General features: G+C 47.2%; 1 protein-coding gene and 2 non-coding genes across 4 annotated transcripts; all 3 read left to right on the top strand.

Annotated features, from left to right (window-relative positions):
* Window positions 1-363: 363 nt before the first annotated feature.
* MORN4 (MORN repeat containing 4) lies at window positions 364-19,521 on the top strand. 2 transcript variants are annotated; one of them, XM_069754029.1, is made up of 5 exons: window positions 364-501; window positions 13,178-13,275; window positions 13,650-13,764; window positions 14,690-14,799; window positions 15,681-19,521. In XM_069754029.1, exons 2-5 carry the CDS (start codon window positions 13,209-13,211, stop codon window positions 15,836-15,838), a joined length of 450 nt encoding a protein of 149 aa, XP_069610130.1. In that variant the 5' UTR covers window positions 364-501; window positions 13,178-13,208; the 3' UTR covers window positions 15,839-19,521. The 2 variants fall into 2 exon arrangements, with proteins under 2 accessions (XP_069610130.1, XP_069610129.1); XM_069754028.1 differs by lacking the exon at window positions 364-501 and adding an exon at window positions 3,399-3,532 and having other exon boundaries at window positions 15,681-17,492.
* TRNAA-AGC (transfer RNA alanine (anticodon AGC)) lies at window positions 6,820-6,892 on the top strand. Its single transcript has one exon. It is a non-coding gene; the product is annotated as a tRNA-Ala (tRNA).
* TRNAY-GUA (transfer RNA tyrosine (anticodon GUA)) lies at window positions 11,469-11,560 on the top strand. The gene is given in 2 exon segments: window positions 11,469-11,505; window positions 11,525-11,560. It is a non-coding gene; the product is annotated as a tRNA-Tyr (tRNA).
* Window positions 19,522-21,536: the final 2,015 nt, after the last annotated feature.

Consider the following 21,536-nt stretch of genomic DNA (forward strand, 5'->3'; position numbering starts at 1 on the left):
AGACACTTCCGCGACTAATGACGGAAGTATGGAGGCGTGGTAAACAGAAGACTCCGCCTACTCCGAACATTAGTACTTGTTACATGTTACAAATTGGGGGCGGGACGTGTTTTCTCCGGGCTCTCATGAGGGTTTGCCCTTTTCAAAAATGGCCGCTAAAGAAGTGTCGGTGTATATATATCACTTCATTTTTAAAAACAAGTTCTTAAATATTGGCGCTTGGTTTATACTTGAGTTTATTTATAATGTGTAGAGACAAAATGAAGAAAAGTATTTGCTGGAACGTGACGGTCCTATCCATATTTTCCATCTTTAAAAATGGCCGCTGTACGTTTTCCTCCTGTCAGTATGTAGCCAATCACAGGCGTCGATGAGCTGTGTTGTTATGACAACAACCATCGGGGCCCGACAGCAACCGGGGGTGAAGGAGACAGGAGCAGAGCAGAGCCAGGACTGAGCGGCGAGGTGTATGGAGATCCCCGAGGGCCACAACCCGGAAAGGTAAGTGTGCAACACCCTGCGGGCACCTAGAGAGAATCACTGACGTATGAGCGTCACCTGCTGCTGCCCGGGTGTCTGTGCTGCTGCCCGGGTGTCTGTGCTGCTGCCGCTGCCCGGGTGTCTGTGCTGCTGCCGCTGCCCGGGTGTCTGTGCTGCTGCCGCTGCCCGGGTGTCTGTGCTGCTGCTGCCCGGGTGTCTGTGCTGCTGCTGCCCGGGTGTCTGTGCTGCTGCCGCTGCCCGGGTGTCTGTGCTGCTGCCGCTGCCCGGGTGTCTGTGCTGCTGCCGCTGCCCGGGTGTCTGTGCTGCTGCCGCTGCCCGGGTGTCTGTGCTGCTGCCGCTGCCCGGGTGTCTGTGCTGCTGCCGCTGCCCGGGTGTCTGTGCTGCTGCCGCTGCCCGGGTGTCTGTGCTGCTGCCGCTGCCCGGGTGTCTGTGCTGCTGCCGCTGCCCGGGTGTCTGTGCTGCTGCCGCTGCCCGGGTGTCTGTGCTGCTGCCGCTGCCCGGGTGTCTGTGCTGCTGCCGCTGCCCGGGTGTCTGTGCTGCTGCCGCTGCCCGGGTGTCTGTGCTGCTGCCGCTGCCCGGGTGTCTGTGCTGCTGCCGCTGCCCGGGTGTCTGTGCTGCTGCCGCTGCCCGGGTGTCTGTGCTGCTGCCGCTGCCCGGGTGTCTGTGCTGCTGCCGCTGCCCGGGTGTCTGTGCTGCTGCCGCTGCCCGGGTGTCTGTGCTGCTGCCGCTGCCCGGGTGTCTGTGCTGCTGCCGCTGCCCGGGTGTCTGTGCTGCTGCCGCTGCCCGGGTGTCTGTGCTGCTGCCGCTGCCCGGGTGTCTGTGCTGCCGCTGCCCTGGTGTCTGTGCTGCCGCTGCCCTGGTGTCTGTGCTGCCGCTGCCCTGGTGTCTGTGCTGCTGCTGCCCGGGTATCTGTGCTGCTGCTGCTGCCCGGGTGTCTGTGCTGCTGCTGCCCGGGTGTCTATGCTGTTGCTGCTGCCCGGGTGTCTGTGCTGCTGCCCTGGTGTCTGTGCTGCTGCTGCTGCCCGGGTATCTGTGCTGCTGCTGCTGCCCGGGTGTCTGTGCTGCTGCTGCTGCCCGGGTGTCTGTGCTGCTGCTGCTGCCCGGGTATCTGTGCTGCTGCCCGGGTGTCTGTGCTGCTGCTGCTGCCCGGGTGTCTGTGCTGCTGCCGCTGCCCGGGTGTCTGTGCTGCCGCTGCCCTGGTGTCTGTGCTGCCGCTGCCCTGGTGTCTGTGCTGCCGCTGCCCTGGTGTCTGTGCTGCTGCTGCTGCCCGGGTATCTGTGCTGCTGCTGCTGCCCGGGTGTCTGTGCTGCTGCCGCTGCCCGGGTGTCTGTGCTGCTGCTGCTGCTGCCCGGGTGTCTGTGCTGCTGCCGCTGCCCGGGTGTCTGTGCTGCTGCCGCTGCCCGGGTGTCTGTGCTGCTGCCGCTGCCCGGGTGTCTGTGCTGCCGCTGCCCGGGTGTCTGTGCTGCTGCCGCTGCCCGGGTGTCTGTGCTGCTGCCGCTGCCCGGGTGTCTGTGCTGCTGCCGCTGCCCGGGTGTCTGTGCTGCTGCCGCTGCCCGGGTGTCTGTGCTGCTGCCGCTGCCCGGGTGTCTGTGCTGCCGCTGCCCGGTTGTCTGTGCTGCCGCTGCCCGGGTGTCTGTGCTGCTGCCGCTGCCCGGGTGTCTGTGCTGCTGCCGCTGCCCGGGTGTCTGTGCTGCTGCCGCTGCCCGGGTGTCTGTGCTGCCGCTGCCCTGGTGTCTGTGCTGCCGCTGCCCTGGTGTCTGTGCTGCTGCTACTGCCCGGGTATCTGTGCTGCTGCTGCTGCCCGGGTGTCTGTGCTGCTGCCGCTGCCCGGGTGTCTGTGCTGCTGCTACTGCTGCCCGGGTGTCTGTGCTGTTGCTGCTGCCCGGGTGTCTGTGCTGCTGCCCTGGTGTCTGTGCTGCTGCTGCTGCCCGGGTATCTGTGCTGCTGCTGCTGCCCGGGTGTCTGTGCTGCTGCTGCTGCCCGGGTGTCTGTGCTGCTGCTGCTGCCCGGGTATCTGTGCTGCTGCCCGGGTGTCTGTGCTGCTGCCCGGGTGTCTGTGCTGCTGCAGCTGCCCGGGTATCTGTGCTGCTGCTGCTGCCCGGGTGTCTGTGCTGCTGCCGCTGCCCGGGTGTCTGTGCTGCTGCCGCTGCCCGGGTGTCTGTGCTGTTGCTGCTGCCCGGGTGTCTGTGCTGCTGCCCTGGTGTCTGTGCTGCTGCTGCTGCCCGGGTGTCTGTGCTGCTGCTGCTGCCCGGGTGTCTGTGCTGCTGCTGCTGCCCGGGTGTCTGTGCTGCTGCTGCTGCCCGGGTATCTGTGCTGCTGCTGCTGCCCGGGTGTCTGTGCTGCTGCTGCTGCCCTGGTGTCTGTGCTGCTGCAGCTGCCCGGGTGTCTGTGCTGCTGCCGCTGCCCGGGTGTCTGTGCTGCTGCCGCTGCCCGGGTGTCTGTGCTGCCGCCGCTGCCCGGGTGTCTGTGCTGCTGCTGCTGCCCTGGTGTCTGTGCTGCTGCTGCTGCTGCCCGGGTGTTTGGTGGCGTGCGCTTATTCTTATTGCCTTTTTAAAGCAATAAGTTGCATGTTCCACTAACACGCCACAAAATTTGAATTATATAAAAAGTGAGCACATAAAAGAGACTTAAGATAAAAGTTGCAAAATAAAAAAAAAAGCCAATACACACGCACACTCCACTGTGTACACGTGTACACATTACACACGCACGCACACACACACACACACTCACACATATATGCACACACAGACATATACACACACTTGCATATATGCCAAACAAGGAAGGCGAAGACCGGGTTTCTCAATGTATCCAAAGATTTGGCCCTGAGGAAGTGGCAGATTGCCACGAAACGCTTCGGCACAATAAAGCTTTCAAGAACATTTCCATTGTGTGGTCAGCGCGGATACATTGAGAAACCCGGTCTTCGCCTTCCTTGTTTGTCACATTGTTATCCACGGGAGTCTGCAGCGACCACTGTTTCTTCTCACATTTTGCAAGGGGTTGTGACTTTTCACAACCTCTAAAGGTGAGTGCACCTACCGTGTATTGTCGTCCAAATTATCACTTTTATCGCCCTATTTTCGCTCTCAGTCCTTAATTTCACACACACATACACACACACACATACATAGTCTCATACATACATACATACACACACACACATAGTCTCATACATACATATACACACACTCACACATACATATACACACATACACACATAGTCTCATACATACATATACACACACTCACACACATATACACACACATGCACTCTCTTATACACATACACACACACACATACACACACACACATAGTCTCATACATACATATACACACACTCACACATACATACACACACACATATACACACACATGCACTCTCTTATACACATACACACACACACATACACACACACACATAGTCTCGTACATACATATACACACACTCACACATACACACACACACATAGTCTCATACATACATATACACACACTCACACATACATATACACACACACATAGTCTCATACATACATATACACACACACACACATACATACACACACACATATACACACACATGCACTCTCTTATACACATACACACACACACATACACACACACACATAGTCTCATACACACACACACACACTCACTCACTCACACACCCGTTGTTACAGCTGGTCACATTATGCAGAGGATGACATTGTGCTCCGTCCTCAGGGAACACTTTGTTGGAATAATGGGCCTCCGCTCCCCGTTTCCTCTGACCTCTGCCCCCATCTAGTATTCGAGTCATTTAGGGCTTTGCGGTTTTGCTTTCTACGCTATTTCACTGTCCATACAAGAGCCGGGTTTTCTGTTTCTGGGCTGCGGTTCTACACTTTGCCGTAGGAGTATGTTCACACTGCGTATTTTTCTGCCATTTATTTGAGCAGGTCCACAAAAAAATGGCAGAAAAAGCGCTAACAAAACGATCAAAAGAATGGTCCTGTTCGTTTCGATGTGTAAAGGACTCGCTGGTCCCGGTCAGACTTATAAACGTATTTTTACCGCTTCAGGCTTTGTGACCCGTCCGTTCTTCTGCTGTTCTCTGCTGGGAAGACTCAGCACTTAGACCTCAGTGGGAAGGACATGTGTCAAAATGCGCTAGTGCTTTCCTCATGGTTAATGGCTTTTTTAAAAATGTGGTTAAAAGACGCATAAAAAACACATTGGAGTGACATTCAAGAACAAAGCAATGCACAAATAAAGGCACTTCAGGTTTCCAAAACTACAAAGCAGCGAATCCTGACGCATCTTCGGCTTGGATAATGGCTGTTTCTGACCCTTTGTGGTCACCTGTTATCGCTCCTAGTGACCCATGGGTGCATGAGATGTAAAGAAAGAACGCTGCCATGTGGTGACTTGTCATGGAGGCGGGGGACAGTCTGTATTAAAGGGGCGGGGACGGTTGCTCTTTTTATTCTTTACTGTTATTAAGACAAGTGGTGTTCTGGGAATTGAGGCAATTGCCCCTGACATCACCCATGAGGAGTGGGCTGCGGGATCCATTACATGATTAAATCATCCCACCAGCCGTCTAGACTTAATTACATCGAGTGCCCGTGTGCAGCCGCCACGTACTTTTAGGGCTTCTGGAAAGGAAATTGCTCCTGGTATATGGTCTATGATTTAGGACTAGATACACAATCTGGATTAAAAAAATAAAAAATAATGTACGGTATGTGAGACTAAGGCCCCCTTCACACATCAGTGTTTTGCCATCAGTCACAATCTGTTGGCTCGACGGATCGGTCGCAGATTGTGAAATACTGATGCAACGGATTCGTTTTTCGATGGATCCCACTAGCTGATCCAGCTGATGGGATCCTAAAGAAATCGGAGCATGCTCAGTTAAAAAAAAACAAAATCTGTCTCCGAATTCTGTCATTTGATGGATCTAGCGCCCACAGGCTTCCACCGAAGCAAACGACGGACGGCGAAGGATCCATCGCTGTCCGATTTTTCGACGTACACAAAAAAATGTTACTTTGTCCGTTTTCTCAGCCGCCGGACAAACAATTTTCGACGGATCTGACAAACAACCGATGAAATGTGAGGCCATCCGTCGCTAATACAAGTCTGTGAAAAAAGAAAACGGATCCGGCAGAATCAGTCCCCGGATTCGTTTTTTTTTTTTGAAAATTTGACGGATTGCGGATGGCAAAAACTGATGTGTGAAAGAGGCGTAAGATGGCACTCGCCACCTATGGGTCCCGTACAGATCATCCGTACAATATCTGATTTTAGCGGGTACATTGCAGTTCCTTATATGAAATTGTACTTAGTCTTGTAAATTTTAATAATTGCCGATGTTTAAAAATGGATTACCTACGGATGACAATTATCCATTTATTTCTAGTACCGGCCCTGCATCCCAAATTACTATCCCGAGTGCGCCGTTCCCCTCTATTACCTCTGCGGTTACAGGCTGGGTTTGATAGGAGACCATCAGCTTCCCTATATATTGCCAAACAGTGGGATTTATATATGATTTTTCTTTTTTATTTGCTTACATGGCGCCATTATTTAGTCTGCAGCACTTTACAGACAGAATCAACTCTGTCCACATTGGGGCTCACAATCTAAATCCCCTGTGTACAGAACAAGAGATCAATCGATCACAAGTTTAGATTCCGTAGGGGAGATAAAAATAAAAAAATTACGGTAATTGAAACATTTTTATTTACTTATTTGATATACAAATTTGTATCACCAACAACCTTTTCAGTAAAAGAGAGAAATAGACATAAGTTATTAACTACCCCGTAAAAGTCCGATCTATGAAAATATAACATTATTTAATGCTCACAGTAAATGCCGTAAAGAGGGAAAAAAATCTAAAATTATCTTTTTTTTTTTCTTTTTTTTGCCGCCGCTCGGCCTGCCAAATATTAAATAAAAAGTGATCAAAATATGGAAAGTGCCCCAAAATGATGATACCAATAAAAACTACACTATTTTTCTACACAAATTTAATTTCTGTTCATTACTTAAAAACCATATACAAGTTCGGTACCATCGTAATTGCCCGTCACATTTGTCAGATCATATTTACCCCTCCCCCAATAAGCCCCAATAAATCAGAACCCAAAAAACAATTATGACTTTTTTTTTTTTTTTTTAAGGTGGGGGGTCTTTCAACATTTCACTGCAACTTGGATTTTTTTCTTTTTGTTTACAAATAAGTCGTGATCATTATCAGCTGTGGAGCTTCTCCCCATGGGCCCACCGAGAACCATTGCCTTCTAGAGCAATTGCCCTAGCCAGGGGGATTAGCTCAAATGGTAGAGCGCTCGCTTAGCATGCGAGAGGTAGCGGGATCGATGCCCGCATCCTCCATATTTTCTGTCTATTCCTAATATTTTCATTCTCAATATTATCTTCATTATATTTAGATTTCTCGAATTTTTCGTATTGATTGTTAAGGCAGTAAAATTAAAGGAGTTTTTTATGTTTCTATCATCCACCCTGTGAAATGTTATAATAGCAGAGGAGGGGAAAAAAACACACAAGCACGTGCGGGGAAAGAGGTGTAATAATGTGCTAGTCATACAGTAAAATTGACTGATATACTAAGGGTTAACCGTTTGCAGGCACAGTAATAAAGTCGAACGTTCGAATCTGATTATTCATTCATTCGAACGTTCCATCGGACTAGACAGACTATAATGCAGTGTGTCAATACGAAGCGTTGGTGGTATAGTGGTGAGCATAGCTGCCTTCCAAGCAGTTGACCCGGGTTCGATTCCCGGCCAACGCAGTAGTTTTTTTTTTTCCCCCCCCCTCTGTCTCCCTGCAAAAATATTTTATTTTTATAGCTGACATTTCTATATATTTTTATTGCATTGGGATATTTTATTGTGTTTTTCAAGTAATACCAGACTTTTTGTTCATGATTGTGTCCTCAGTAAGTATAGTTAGTACAGGATGTGTTTCGGCCGGGAGGTGCTTTGGTTGTGAGCACAGAATGTGTTTTTTGGGGGGAGGTGCTTTGGTTGTGAGCACAGAATGTGTTTTTTTGGGGAGGTGCTTTGGTTGTGAGCACAGAATGTGTTTTTTTTGGGGGAGGTGCTTTGGTTGTGAGCACAGAATGTGTTTTTTGGAGAGGTGCTTTGGTTGTGAGCACAGAATGTGTTTTTTGGGGGGAGGTGCTTTGGTTGTGAGCACAGAATGTGTTTTTTTGGGGGGAGGTGCTTTGGTTGTGAGCACAGAATGTGTTTTTTGGGGGGAGGTGCTTTGGTTGTGAGCGCAGAATGTGTTTTTTTGGGGAGGTGCTTTGGTTGTGAGCACAGAATGTGTTTTTTGGGGGGAGGTGCTTTGGCTGTGAGCACAGAATGTGTTTTTTGGGGGGAGGTGCTTTGGTTGTGAGCACAGAATGTGTTTTTTTTGGGGGAGGTGCTTTGGTTGTGAGCACAGAATGTGTTTTTTGGGGAGGTGCTTTGGTTGTGAGCACAGAATGTGTTTTTTGGGGAGGTGCTTTGGTTGTGAGCACAGAATGTGTTTCTTTGGGGAGGTGCTTTGGTTGTGAGCACAAAATGTGGTTTTTTGGGGAGGTGCTTTGGTTGTGAGCACAGAATGTGTTTTTTGGGGGAGGTGCTTTGGTTGTGAGCACAGAATGTGTTTTTTGGGGGGAGGTGCTTTGGTTGTGAGCACAGAATGTGTTTTTTTTGGGAGGTGCTTTGGTTGTGAGCACAGAATGTGTTTTTTTGGGGAGGTGCTTTGGTTGTGAGCACAGAATGTGTTTTTTGGAGAGGTGCTTTGGTTGTGAGCAGAGAATGTGTTTTTTGGGGGGAGGTGCTTTGGTTGTGAGCACAGAATGTGTTTTTTGGAGAGGTGCTTTGGTTGTGAGCACAGAATGTGTTTTTTTGGGGGGAGGTGCTTTGGTTGTGAGCACAGAATGTGTTTTTTGGGGGGAGGTGCTTTGGTTGTGAGCACAAAATGTGGTTTTTTGGGGGGAGGTGCTTTGGTTGTGAGCACAGAATGTGTTTTTTTGGGGGGAGGTGCTTTGGTTGTGAGCACAGAATGTGTTTTTTTGGGGAGGTGCTTTGGTTGTGAGCACAGAATGTGTTTTTTGGGGGGAGGTGCTTTGGTTGTGAGCACAAAATGTGGTTTTTTGGGGAGGTGCTTTGGTTGTGAGCACAGAATGTGTTTTTTGGGGAGGTGCTTTGGTTGTGAGCACAGAATGTGTTTTTTGGGGGGAGGTGCTTTGGTTGTGAGCACAGAATGTGTTTTTTTGGGGAGGTGCTTTGGTTGTGAGCACAGAATGTGTTTTTTTGGGGAGGTGCTTTGGTTGTGAGCACAGAATGTGTTTTTTGGGGGGAGGTGCTTTGGTTGTGAGCACAGAATGTGTTTTTTTTGGGAGGTGCTTTGGTTGTGAGCACAGAATGTGTTTTTTTTGGGAGGTGCTTTGGTTGTGAGCACAGAATGTGTTTTTTTTGGGAGGTGCTTTGGTTGTGAGCACAGAATGTGTTTTTTTGGGGAGGTGCTTTGGTTGTGAGCACAGAATGTGTTTTTTTGGGGAGGTGCTTTGGTTGTGAGCACAGAATGTGTTTTTTTGGAGAGGTGCTTTGGTTGTGAGCACAGAATGTGTTTTTTGGGGGAGGTGCTTTGGTTGTGAGCACAGAATGTGTTTTTTTGGGGAGATGCTTTGGTTGTGAGCACAGAATGTGTTTCTTTGGGGAGGTGCTTTGGTTGTGAGCACAGAATGTGTTTCTTTGGGGAGGTGCTTTGGTTGTGAGCACAGAATGTGTTTCTTTGGGGAGGTGCTTTGGTTGTGAGCACAGAATGTGTTTTTTGGAGAGGTGCTTTGGTTGTGAGCACAGAATGTGTTTTTTTGGGGGGAGGTGCTTTGGTTGTGAGCACAGAATGTGTTTTTTGGGGGGAGGTGCTTTGGTTGTGAGCACAAAATGTGGTTTTTTGGGGAGGTGCTTTGGTTGTGAGCACAGAATGTGTTTTTTGGGGAGGTGCTTTGGTTGTGAGCACAGAATGTGTTTTTTGGGGGAGGTGCTTTGGTTGTGAGCACAGAATGTGTTTTTTTGGGGAGGTGCTTTGGTTGTGAGCACAGAATGTGTTTTTTGGAGAGGTGCTTTGGTTGTGAGCAGAGAATGTGTTTTTTGGGGGGAGGTGCTTTGGTTGTGAGCACAGAATGTGTTTTTTGGAGAGGTGCTTTGGTTGTGAGCACAGAATGTGTTTTTTGGGGGGAGGTGCTTTGGTTGTGAGCACAGAATGTGTTTTTTTGGGGGGAGGTGCTTTGGTTGTGAGCACAGAATGTGTTTTTTGGGGGGAGGTGCTTTGGTTGTGAGCACAAAATGTGGTTTTTTGGGGAGGTGCTTTGGTTGTGAGCACAGAATGTGTTTTTTGGGGAGGTGCTTTGGTTGTGAGCACAGAATGTGTTTTTTGGGGGGAGGTGCTTTGGTTGTGAGCACAGAATGTGTTTTTTTGGGGAGGTGCTTTGGTTGTGAGCACAGAATGTGTTTTTTTGGGGAGGTGCTTTGGTTGTGAGCACAGAATGTGTTTTTTGGGGGAGGTGCTTTGGTTGTGAGCACAGAATGTGTTTCTTTGGGGAGGTGCTTTGGTTGTGAGCACAGAATGTGTTTTTTGGGGGGAGGTGCTTTGGTTGTGAGCACAGAATGTGTTTTTTTTGGGAGGTGCTTTGGTTGTGAGCACAGAATGTGTTTTTTTTGGGAGGTGCTTTGGTTGTGAGCACAGAATGTGTTTTTTTGGGGAGGTGCTTTGGTTGTGAGCACAGAATGTGTTTTTTTGGGGAGGTGCTTTGGTTGTGAGCACAGAATGTGGTTTTTTGGGGAGGTGCTTTGGTTGTGAGCACAGAATGTGTTTTTTTGGAGAGGTGCTTTGGTTGTGAGCACAGAATGTGTTTTTTGGGGGGAGGTGCTTTGGTTGTGAGCACAGAATGTGTTTTTTGGGAGGAGGTGCTTTGGTTGTGAGCACAAAATGTGTTTTTTTGGGGGAGGTGCTTTGGTTGTGAGCACAGAATGTGTTTCTTTGGGGAGGTGCTTTGGTTGTGAGCACAGAATGTGGTTTTTTGGGGAGGTGCTTTGGTTGTGAGCACAGAATGTGTTTCTTTGGGGAGGTGCTTTGGTTGTGAGCACAGAATGTGGTTTTTTTGGGAGGTGCTTTGGTTGTGAGCACAGAATGTGGTTTTTTGGGGAGGTGCTTTGGTTGTGAGCACAAAATGTGGTTTTTTGGGGAGGTGCTTTGGTTGTGAGCACAAAATGTGTTTTTTGGGGAGGTGCTTTGGTTGTGAGCACAAAATGTGGTTTTTTGGGGAGGTGCTTTGGTTGTGAGCACAAAATGTGTTTTTTGGGGAGGTGCTTTGGTTGTGAGCACAAAATGTGGTTTTTTGGGGAGGTGCTTTGGTTGTGAGCACAAAATGTGTTTTTTGGGGAGGTGCTTTGGTTGTGAGCACAAAATGTGTTTTTTGGGGAGGTGCTTTGGTTGTGAGCACAGAATGTGTTTCTTTGGGGAGGTGCTTTGGTTGTGAGCACAGAATGTGTTTCTTTGGGGAGGTGCTTAGGTTGTGAGCACAGAATGTGTTTCTTTGGGGAGGTGCTTTGGTTGTGAGCACAAAATGTGGTTTTTTGGGGAGGTGCTTTGGTTGTGAGCACAAAATGTGTTTTTTGGGGAGGTGCTTTGGTTGTGAGCACAAAATGTGGTTTTTTGGGGAGGTGCTTTGGTTGTGAGCACAAAATGTGTTTTTTGGGGAGGTGCTTTGGTTGTGAGCACAAAATGTGGTTTTTTGGGGAGGTGCTTTGGTTGTGAGCACAGAATGTGTTTCTTTGGGGAGGTGCTTTGGTTGTGAGCACAGAATGTGTTTCTTTGGGGAGGTGCTTAGGTTGTGAGCACTGACAATGACATGTGTGGTCATCTCCCCAACAGCGGAGGAAGTCTGCAGGTTCCTTCGATAGCTCAGCTGGTAGAGCGGAGGACTGTAGTGGCTAATACGAGGCAGTAATCCTTAGGTCGCTGGTTCGATTCCGGCTCGAAGGAGATTTTTTTTTCCCCTCTTTAAATTATATTATTTTGTATAGTTTTTACAGTTTGTAAAGTCCTGGGTTGGAATCAAGGAAAATATATTTTTTAATAATGTTATATTAATTAAAAAAAAAATCTAATAAGACACCAGGGGGCGCCACTGTGCTGCAAAAATAATTGATAATCCGATTAGCAATACTACCTTGGCCGATTATATTGTATCATTGCTTACATGGCATCTCCATATTCTAGTGATCTTGTTGGAATCCCATATTTGTGATTTACATGTCAGGTGCAACATGGTAAATTTGAAGGTTTGCAGGGCAGCAAAGAGGTTGAAATGTATCATTTTCTCACTTTTCACTACAGGTTGTGTCGACACAGGGTTGCCATCTTTACTTTTTAATTTTTCTAGACTGCTTACCAAAAAAAACACAGACAGACAATATTTTTAAGGACACGTTGATTATGAGTGATAAATGTGTACAGCCCATAATTCTGATATGAGGCATCTGTAAAATAATGATAAAAAATCAGAATAATCTGCGTAAGTTTCTTCGGCTTCAAAAAAAAAAAAATCACGAACGCCTTGCATTTTTTTACAGACAGGGCAAAAACGTGACCAATCTTTGCAGACTGTCCTGTAATTTCTGGAGTGTTGACATCCTTGGTTGGCAGTGTGCGCTGTGCTTGGTACTAAAGGTGTAGTATTTAAAGGGGATATGTCACTTGCTGTTAATATGGAATTGTTTTATGCAGTATAAATGCCGCCGTTCTCCTGAATCCAGCGTTGTTTTTCTTTTGTTCCTGCGCCTCTTTGTTCCTGAGATATGGCCCCTTCTTTCCGGGACATGACTGTATTATTGGTAGCCAATCAGGCGTGGTTCTCAAAGAAACGCCCACAGAGAAGAATTTTAGACCACATTCACTTGTGAACAAGATTACATTTACATACAGGAAAGAAGAGGCAATATCTCCGGAACGGAGAGGGGTAGGAACAAAAGAAAAGCAACGCCGGATTCAGGAGAACAGCGGCATTTACATCAGTTAAAAAAAATACATATTTATGGAAAGTGATAGGTCCCCTTTAATTACTTGCTGCTTGGTGGCTTTGTGCATTATGGCGGGCACTGTGTTGAATGACCTTGTATAGGGGGCACAATGGTGACCACTGGCACTGTTATTATGTTACTATGGGCATTGTTTGGTACTGACAGCACTGTTTATGGACAGTATGGCTGGCACAATGTGGGGGCAATGTTATGGGCACCATATGTGGAGTACATTTTAAAGGCATTGCATTACACAAATCAGCTGCTGCAGACACACTTGACATGAAACTCCTGTCTTCAAAAGCGGTTCTGCAGCAGCTGAAGTACACCTTAAAATATACAAGCATCCCTTTTATTAAAGGGGCGTTTCTGGAGTTAGAGGTTTGATCAGTGAGGGCCCAGTGAGGCTCAACAAATAAAAGCCAAATGGTACTCAAGTATGTGCGCAACCACTCATTGGTTGCCCACCCGTGGTGCCGTGCTTACACTTGTGGGAGTGTCGGAAATCGGACCCCCAGTAATTAAATATTGATGACCAGTAGAAAGGACTGACATGTATTCTGTTTTTTTTTTCCAACAGTTTTCACCCTTCCCTGTGACCTCCCAGAGTCATGACACTGATTAAAGGCTCCTTTACATATTCCACCGGGGAGGAATATCACGGAGAATGGAGAGAAGGTAAGGACCCAGCTTGTGATCAGCCCCATTGGTTATTTAATGCGTCCCATTCACAAAAAATAAGGCTCAGACTCCACTGACTTAAAGGGCTTGTCCAAGCCCTCGATCAAAACTCGCCTTATCATCTCCCCATGTCTCCTGTCCCTCCACTTGGAGGTTCCACTCTGGTGTCATGATGATGTCCTCCTGCCATGATGTTTGAACACAGGCATCTGACCGCTGCAGGCAATCACTGGCTGCAGCCAACACCACTGAGTTCACCACCGCAGTAATTGATTGGCTACACCTGTCCATGTGGAATTGTCATAGATGGCAGCCATGTTTTTGTATTTCTATAGTAGTGAACTAATGTTGCCATCACTCTCTACCCGCAGGTCGGAGGCACGGCCTGGGCCAGTTGTTATTTGCAGATGGAGCCATGTATGTAGGGCAGTTTGAGAATGGACTTTTCAGTGGCTGTGGGGTTCTGACCTTTCCAGACGGCTCAAGGTGAGTGAAAATCAGAAAATGAGCTGGGTATTCTTAAAGGGATCGTCATTGTGGGGCTGGGGCTGCTATCACTCCCACTAAGTAAATTTCCAACCTGAAATGAAGCTTCATCAGGGGGGGCAACACAGCGGTCACTAACAGCAGCTTCTGTCACAGCCATCCCACGTCTTCAGTCCCTGTTCCCTCGTTCATTGAAATGAGACGTCCTCAGGGGGCGGTGATAGAAGCAGGGTAAGTGACAGCAATTTCCCAACTTACGGGAAACATTTGCCCATCTGCATGGAAAGCACCGACTTTAAGGGACCTTTGGTTACTTTGTCGTTTTGTTTCTTTTTGGGAAGAGATAAGAAGTTGCAGTTTATATTTTTTTGTGTCTAGTTTTGTCTTGTTTGGGCTTTTTTTTACATTTTCTTCAGTTTTCAGCATTTTTTTGGTTCAGTTTTTGTGGATTTTTTGGCTCTATTTTTGTGGTTCCAGTTGAAGCCTTTTTGCAATCACTAAGTAAACACACACGGGCATTGAGTCAAAAGATAAAGTGAATCTCGTCCTCCCTAAGGCTACGTTCAGACTAGCGTTGTGCGCCGCTGCGTCGGCGACGCAACGCACAACGCACGCAAAAACGTGGCAAAACGCATGCAAAAACGCTGCGTTTTGTGACGCGTGCGACGTTTTTTGCCGAAAATCGGACGCAAGAAAAATGCAACTTGTTGCGTTTTCTTGGTCCGACGCTTGCGGCAAAAAAGACGCATGCGTCGCAAAACGCAACAAACAAAAACGCATGCGTCCCCCATGTTAAACATAGGGGCGCATGACGCGTGCGTCGCCCGACGCACACTAGCACAACGCTAGTTTGAACGTAGCCTAATTAATTCCTTTTTTGTTTATTGTCACTAACAATGTGTTATTTGTTCTGGATACTAACAAGGTACGAAGGGGAGTTCATTCAAGGAAAATTTCAAGGAGCCGGGGTATTCACCCGATACGACAACATGAAATATGAGGGTGAATTTAAAGGGGGCCGCGTGGAAGGCTATGGTAAGGCGGCTGCTGTCAAGTCATGTTTTCTTGTTTTCTGTTATTGTCGTTTATCTTTAGAAATTCTAGCAAATAAGAACATTGCCTCTCGACCCATTTGACCCAACAACTATCCCCACCGCTCCCCTTTACACATGCATGCATGGGTGTCATTGGAGAAGAAGCTAACCGATGCTAGATCGGCTTATCTCCCTTGAGAATAAATGATCAAGCATGTTGAAATTCGACATGCCCAATCAGTTTTACCCGCTACATAGGCAAAGCATCTCCCGAATGTCTCAGGAGACCTAAGTCTAATGTGTATGGCCAGATTTCGGAACCAAGAAAGATCCTCCTGTCCCTGTGCAACTCATTAAGAATAGCCAACAGGAGCTGAGGGGGCTTTGTGCTTGCAAAATCAAGCAGCCCCTTTATACTAGTGATTGGGGGAAATCTTGGAATCCAGACCCTCAAAAAGGACACAAAGACCACCCTAGTGTATGTGATCTATTAGGGCATATAAGGTACAGTAGACATCTGCTAAAACAGCGGTTAAAGTGGTCGAGCTTGGGTGACTACACCCCTATACCAGCCATGGATTTGTCATAAAATAGTGTTCAGGGGGTTCACATACTTATAATCATACTATGTATCATCAAAAAGGGTTGCCAAGGAATATTAGAAAAATGTGGCTTCCCTTTCCCAGAAGTAGTTTTGTGTAGTTATTGCATCTCGTCCCCATTCCTTGACGCTGCAGTACCAGACCCAACCTGAGGACAGGTGTGGCGCTATTTGTGACATTGATATTGGATAACCCCTTTAATTTATTATTATTTTTTAATTTAATGTACAACCACTTTCCAATTTTTTATTTTTTTTCCCGTGCTTTTTCAAACCCTCAGGTCTTTTAACATTTTCCGACGGTTCCCACGGAGCGCCTCGAAACGAAGGGCTCTTCGAGAACAATAAACTGGTGAAGCGAGAGAAATGTCAAGCGGTAATCCAGAGGGCTATGAGTGCCTCCAAAACGTCCTGCTGCCTGGCTGCCAACCAAGTGTAAGAGGCCGACGTCCTTGTCTCCCCCGAGGACGGTCGTCTCCCCGATCACTGTCTACAAGTGCACTCACCTTTTCTTTTCTTTTTTCGGCTTGTTTACACTGCTTGCTGGTAAAAGCAGACAGACTGCTGCATTCTACGCTCCGAATGGCATATAGCGCTATAGAAATATATAGATGTTTATTTATTACGGGGACAGAGTCTTCTTCTATGTAATGAGCTGCTGCTTAACCCTTCCAAGTGCAATGGAAATTATACAGTGCCTCCTCCAGTGATAGAGCCCACCTCCGCTTCAGCAGCTGGCAACGAATACGATCCCTGCGGTATATTCCGACACGTTCTCTCTTCACAGGGTTCTTTTTATTTCTCTTTCGGCTTTGCACAGTTTTTTTTTTTTTTTTTCTTGCATGGGCATTATATTTATCGGACTGAAATGCAATACACATGACGCTCCAAGTGTATTGTTGAAAGCATGGACTGACATTTTATACCATAAAGGCATTCGCCGCCTAAGGAGAGGGCATGCCTATGCATAGGTATGTCCCATCCCGCTTCCTCGTGGGCGGTACCTTCTTAAACAGGACCCGCCCCCTTCCATAGACATCACAGTAACTGCCTACGAAGACCAGTCGAGGACACCTTCCATCTGAAATGGGAGGGGAAGGGTGTTATTTTATACAAGGGGCCTTGTATAGTCCATATTAACCCTTTATTTCCTAATTGATCTAGTTAAATCCTTGCTGCGTTAGTATCAGCCACATAGAAATAATCTACGTTGGATTGTTATGAGCAGCGATAGTACGGCGCACCTTGAAGTGAGATATTACAGGTAAAACAAGTGTTTGCATGAGGTTTTTAGGAATGTTCAGGGGATGTATGTACGGGGTGGTCTTCATTTATTGGTTACACGGGTTTACTATAGGATGAGATGGCTGACAACCATCATGGTGCGAATATCAGTGGTACAAAATCAACTTTTAGGACTATAATTGAGCCGATGGCTACAAGGCGCTGGGAAGCATCAAGTTCTTACCAGAGAATAGCCGGGGTGGGGACCGCGAGCGGCCATATTGCCTCCATCAGTGGATTCTGAAACAACACAGAAAACTGAAGCCGGCCAGAAACTTTATACAGTTGTCAGCTGAATGTTTGGCCACGAGCTATGCCTCTCGAGCCTCCATACTGGGCTAGGCCGAGCAGACATGTTCTCAGTGGGGAGAGAGGGTAAGTAGATGTTAGACACTTCCGTCTGTGCCATGATACCCATGAGAACAAAGGATCGGGCATAAAAACGCAACATGCCCAATCCTTTTTTTTTTTTCTACCCCATTATTTGCCTTCAGGAAAAAAGTTTGACCAATGAGCGTATAATGTTTAAAGTCCAACGGTAATATTGGGTTAAGATATTGATGATCCACCTTTATTATAGGACATCGATATAAGATCAGTTGATGTCTGGAGCTGCGGCTACCAGACGTTCCCCAGCTCCGTACACCGGGTAGTGACCGTTCAATGAGGGCTGAGCTGCAGTACCTGAGAACGGCCAGTACACAGTGTGTGGCGCTGTTGTGTTCTGACTCCGAACATGGTGCACAGCAAATGGCCAAGGCATCAGTGAGAGGTGCAGATGCCACCGATCTGATATTGATGACTTTGGGAAAAGTAAAAAAAAAAATGGAGATTGTTGTTTAATTTGGCACATGGCCACATGACTAATTAGAAGTAATTGCAGCAGCCATGGGGAGCATCATCCCTTTAAATTTGGCTAAATTAAATCTGCCAGTCGAGGGCCAGGAGCAGAGCACTAGGACTCATGTGAACCTTCTAGAGGATTCACCTGGTGGATCAGCATTTGTTTACCACTATTTTCAGACCCCCCAGTTGGCATTTTGGGTCATCGTCGGGTGGGCATAACGGCCTTCATTGGCTCATCTATGAGATGCCTCATCTAAAGGGACAGATGTTCTGTGAAATATTTGAGCAATGTTCATATTTTATAGCAAGGCTGGGTTTTCCCATCACATGCCATCATTTTACAATCGGTGGGGCTCCAACCTCAGGGACCCCCACTGATTCTGAAGAAGGGGATGTAAACACTCCGACCTACCGGCAGGGAGGTGCGGCGGTTCCCTATACTCTCCGGACCACCACCCATGAAGGTGCCAATGTGATACCTGCCCTCTACTACCTTTCTTCTGCACTATGTTTTTGGATCTTCCGGGAGGAAACCTTCCACGCGGTGGTCTTACTTTATGTCTATTGGACGGGTTGAATGTATTTCTCGGCATCGTGCATTGGCAGTCACGAATGTTAAATGTAGCGCTCGTCCTTAGTCATTGGGGTACGGTTGGTGATAATGGCCGACAATCCCACAGACTGGTGATGGTTATGGTAATTGCTCCATACATATTCAGGTACCAGTATTGGGCAAATACTTTATGTAACTGACGACCCCACCATTTGTTAGATGCCTTTTGCTTCACCCTTACGTTGGGCCACCACCATACGCATTATTTCCAGCCCATAAATGTTTACATACTCTTTTCTAATGAATAGTCATCAGCAATCACATCGGATGACAGAATTTTGGCCAACTGGCCATAGTCAATTTTGACTATGGTTTCCTTTCGCTCCAGTCCCAACCCGTCCTCCGACACAAGCCCATTTCTTGACCCAATAATCGTAAGGTGTACCTAAGCCTAGACATAGTTTGCATACTGAATACTTATCTGGTGTGTGTACCCCCGGATCCCATACTTATCTTGTCCAGTCACAGTCGTGCCATGGTTGGCCACTATATAGGGCTGATATACAACAAAAGAGAATTTTGATGGGAATTTCCTCCTATTCCCAAAATATTTATACAATTGAGGCATTTGGGGGAAAATATCCTACCTTGGACTTGGTGCTTAAGGGGGTCCGTAAGTTCCAAAAAAAAAAAACCACCAGAATTATGAATAGCAGATGGTAGGTCTGGGGCTGGGGTCCGGTGTGGGATGTTGTATTGTAGGGCAGGCCACCGGTGGCAGCAAACAAGTTATATTAATAAATGTTCAGTTCATCTTCTTGGTCTTTTCCTTGGCATTTCGTTGTTACCCCATCCACTGACACTCTATGGTCTACTTTTGGTGCTGGGACCCGTACCTCCTATTTCTACACCCTTGTTCAGGATTCAAGCAAGGTTTACTTTGGGTTTTTGCCTTTTGCCATGCTAGGGTGACAATGAGGCCTCCTCAGATGCTGTAAGGGTATGTTCACACGTTCAGGATTTCCATCCTTTTTTTTTCCTGACTGTTTTTTAAAAAACTGCAGCTCTTGGCAGAAAACGCAGGTCCTTTTTTTGGTCCTTTTTTGGTCCGTTTTTGATGCGTTTTTTGATGCGTTTTTTGATGCGTTTTTTTGATGCAGTTTTCTAGCCAGAGTCTGTGTGTTTTCTAGGAATTTTTTTAGGGTTAAAATGGCTGAAAATACCCTAACCCTAACCCTAACCCTAACCCTACCCCTAACCCTACCCCTAACCCTACCCCTAACCCTACCCCTAACCCTAACCCTACCCCTAACCCTAACCCTACCCCTAACCCTAACCCTACCCCTAACCCTACCCCTAACCCTACCCCTAACCCTAACCCTACCCCTAACCCTAACCCTACCCCTAACCCTACCCCTACCCCTATTCTAACCTTAGTGAAAAAAAAAAAAAAAAAATTCTTTATTTTTTTTATTGTCCCTACCTATGGGGGTGACAAAGGGGGGGGGGTGTCATTTACTATTTTTTTATTTTGATCACTGAGATAGGTTATATCTCAGTGATCAAAATGCACTTTGGAACGAATCTGCCGGCCGGCAGATTCGGCGGGCGCACTGCGCATGCGCCCGCCATTTTGCAAGATGGCGGCGCCCAGGGAGAAGACGGCCGGACGGACACCGGGACGCCGGGTGAGTATAAGGGGGGGAGATTAGGGCACGGGGGGGGCATCGGAGCACTGGGGGGGGGCATCGGAGCACTGGGGGGGGGCATCGGAGCACGGGGGGGCGGGATCGGAACACGGGGGGGGCAGCCACACTCCGCCCACGCACTTCCGCCCGCTCCCCGCACTTCCTGCTGCAGCGGTTCTGCACATCAAATCGCAGTAAAACCCGCAGATATATTTTTGATCTGCGGGTTTTACTGCGGTTTGGACCTCACAATGGAGGTCTATGGGTGCAGAACCGCTGCGGCTCCGGAAAAAGAATTGACATGCTCCTTCTTTTTTCCGGGAGCTATTCAGCGCGTCTTTTTTTTAACAATTTCCGGACCATGTGCACAGTGTGTCCTGTTTTCCATAGGGTACAGTGTACTGTACCCTGCATGGAAAACAGCTGCGGAACCGCAGCGGCAAAACCGCCGCGGTTCCGCGGTAAAAAACGCACTGTGTGAACATGGCCTAACTCTTAGCAGTTTCTACCCTTGATAGCTAGATCCTTGAGTGATTGACACTCTTAGTAATTAGGTCATGTAAACCTTCAAATTCTCAAAGTTGGAAGGTGACGATACTCTTTGGAATTACCATTCTTGGTAATTAGGTTATATATACCTTGAAATTCTAATGGTGGAATGGTGGCAATACTCGTTGATGCCACGCTTGGTAAATAGGTCGTATAAGCCTTCAAAATTTCATGCTCAACAATACCTGTTAAGTTATATAAACCTCCACATTCTTGAAGTTAGAAATAATCTTTTGGTAGTGCCACTCTTGATGTGTGGGTCATATAGACCTCCAAACGTTCAAGATCAGAAGGTGGCAATACACTTCGCTGGTGTCACTCTAGATCATATAAACCTTCCAGCTCAGAGGGTGGCAGTAGCTTTTGGTGGTAAACTCTTAATATTTTTGTTAAAAAAAAATATCCAAGTCAGAAGGTGGACATACCATTTGGTGATATCATTCTGAAGCTTGGAGGGTGCCGATACTTTTTGGTTGTATACACTTGGTGTTTGAGTCATAGCTACCTTGCAATCTTCCAAATTTGAAGGTTTATATCATTTTTGGTGGTATACTCTTGGTATTTGAGTCATGTAGACCTCCAAACTCTCAACGTGAGAAGGTGGCAACATGCTTTGATGATGCCACTTTTGGTATTTGAGTCATATAAACCTTCAAATTCTGAAGCTTGCAAGGTAGCGATACTTTTTGGTGGTATACTCTCGGTATTTTTGCCAAAAAAAATCCAAACTTTGAAAGTCAGAAGGTGGAGGCACTCGTTGGTGATACCACTCTTGGTATCTTAGTATTTGGGTTATATAAACCTCCAAATTCTGAAGCTTGGAAAGTGGCGATACTTTTTAGTTGTGTACACTTGGTATTTGAGTCAGATAAACCTTCGAATTCTGAAGCTTGCAAGGTAGCGATACATTTGTTGGTATACTCTTGGTATTTGGGTCATGTAGACCTCCAAACTCTTAAAGTGAGCAGGTGGCAGCATGCTTTGATGGTGCCACTTCTGGTATTTGAGTCATTTAAACCTCCGAAACGGTGAAGCTTTGAAGTTAGCGATTACTTTTTTGGTGAGCTCATTCGTGGAATTCGGGTCATATAAGCCTTCAAACTTTATTAAGGTACAGGGTTAAGGGTTAGAGTCCATAATTAACCCTAAACTGAGCTCCAGCAAATGAATCTCAGGAGCGGAGATATATCGAAAGGGATCACTGTCACTATGAAGCC

This window comes from Ranitomeya imitator, chromosome 2, assembly GCF_032444005.1.
Source record: "Ranitomeya imitator isolate aRanImi1 chromosome 2, aRanImi1.pri, whole genome shotgun sequence".
NCBI classification, from domain to species: Eukaryota; Metazoa; Chordata; class Amphibia; order Anura; family Dendrobatidae; genus Ranitomeya; species Ranitomeya imitator.

Coding starts and splice junctions, on each gene's coding strand:
- MORN4 (XM_069754029.1), top strand. CDS start 13,209: ATGACACTGATTAAAGGCTCCTTTACATATTCCACCGGGGAGGAATAT. Junction 13,276..13,649: donor TCACGGAGAATGGAGAGAAG/GTAAGGACCCAG, acceptor CTCTACCCGCAG/GTCGGAGGCACGGCCTGGGC. Junction 14,800..15,680: donor GGGCCGCGTGGAAGGCTATG/GTAAGGCGGCTG, acceptor TCAAACCCTCAG/GTCTTTTAACATTTTCCGAC.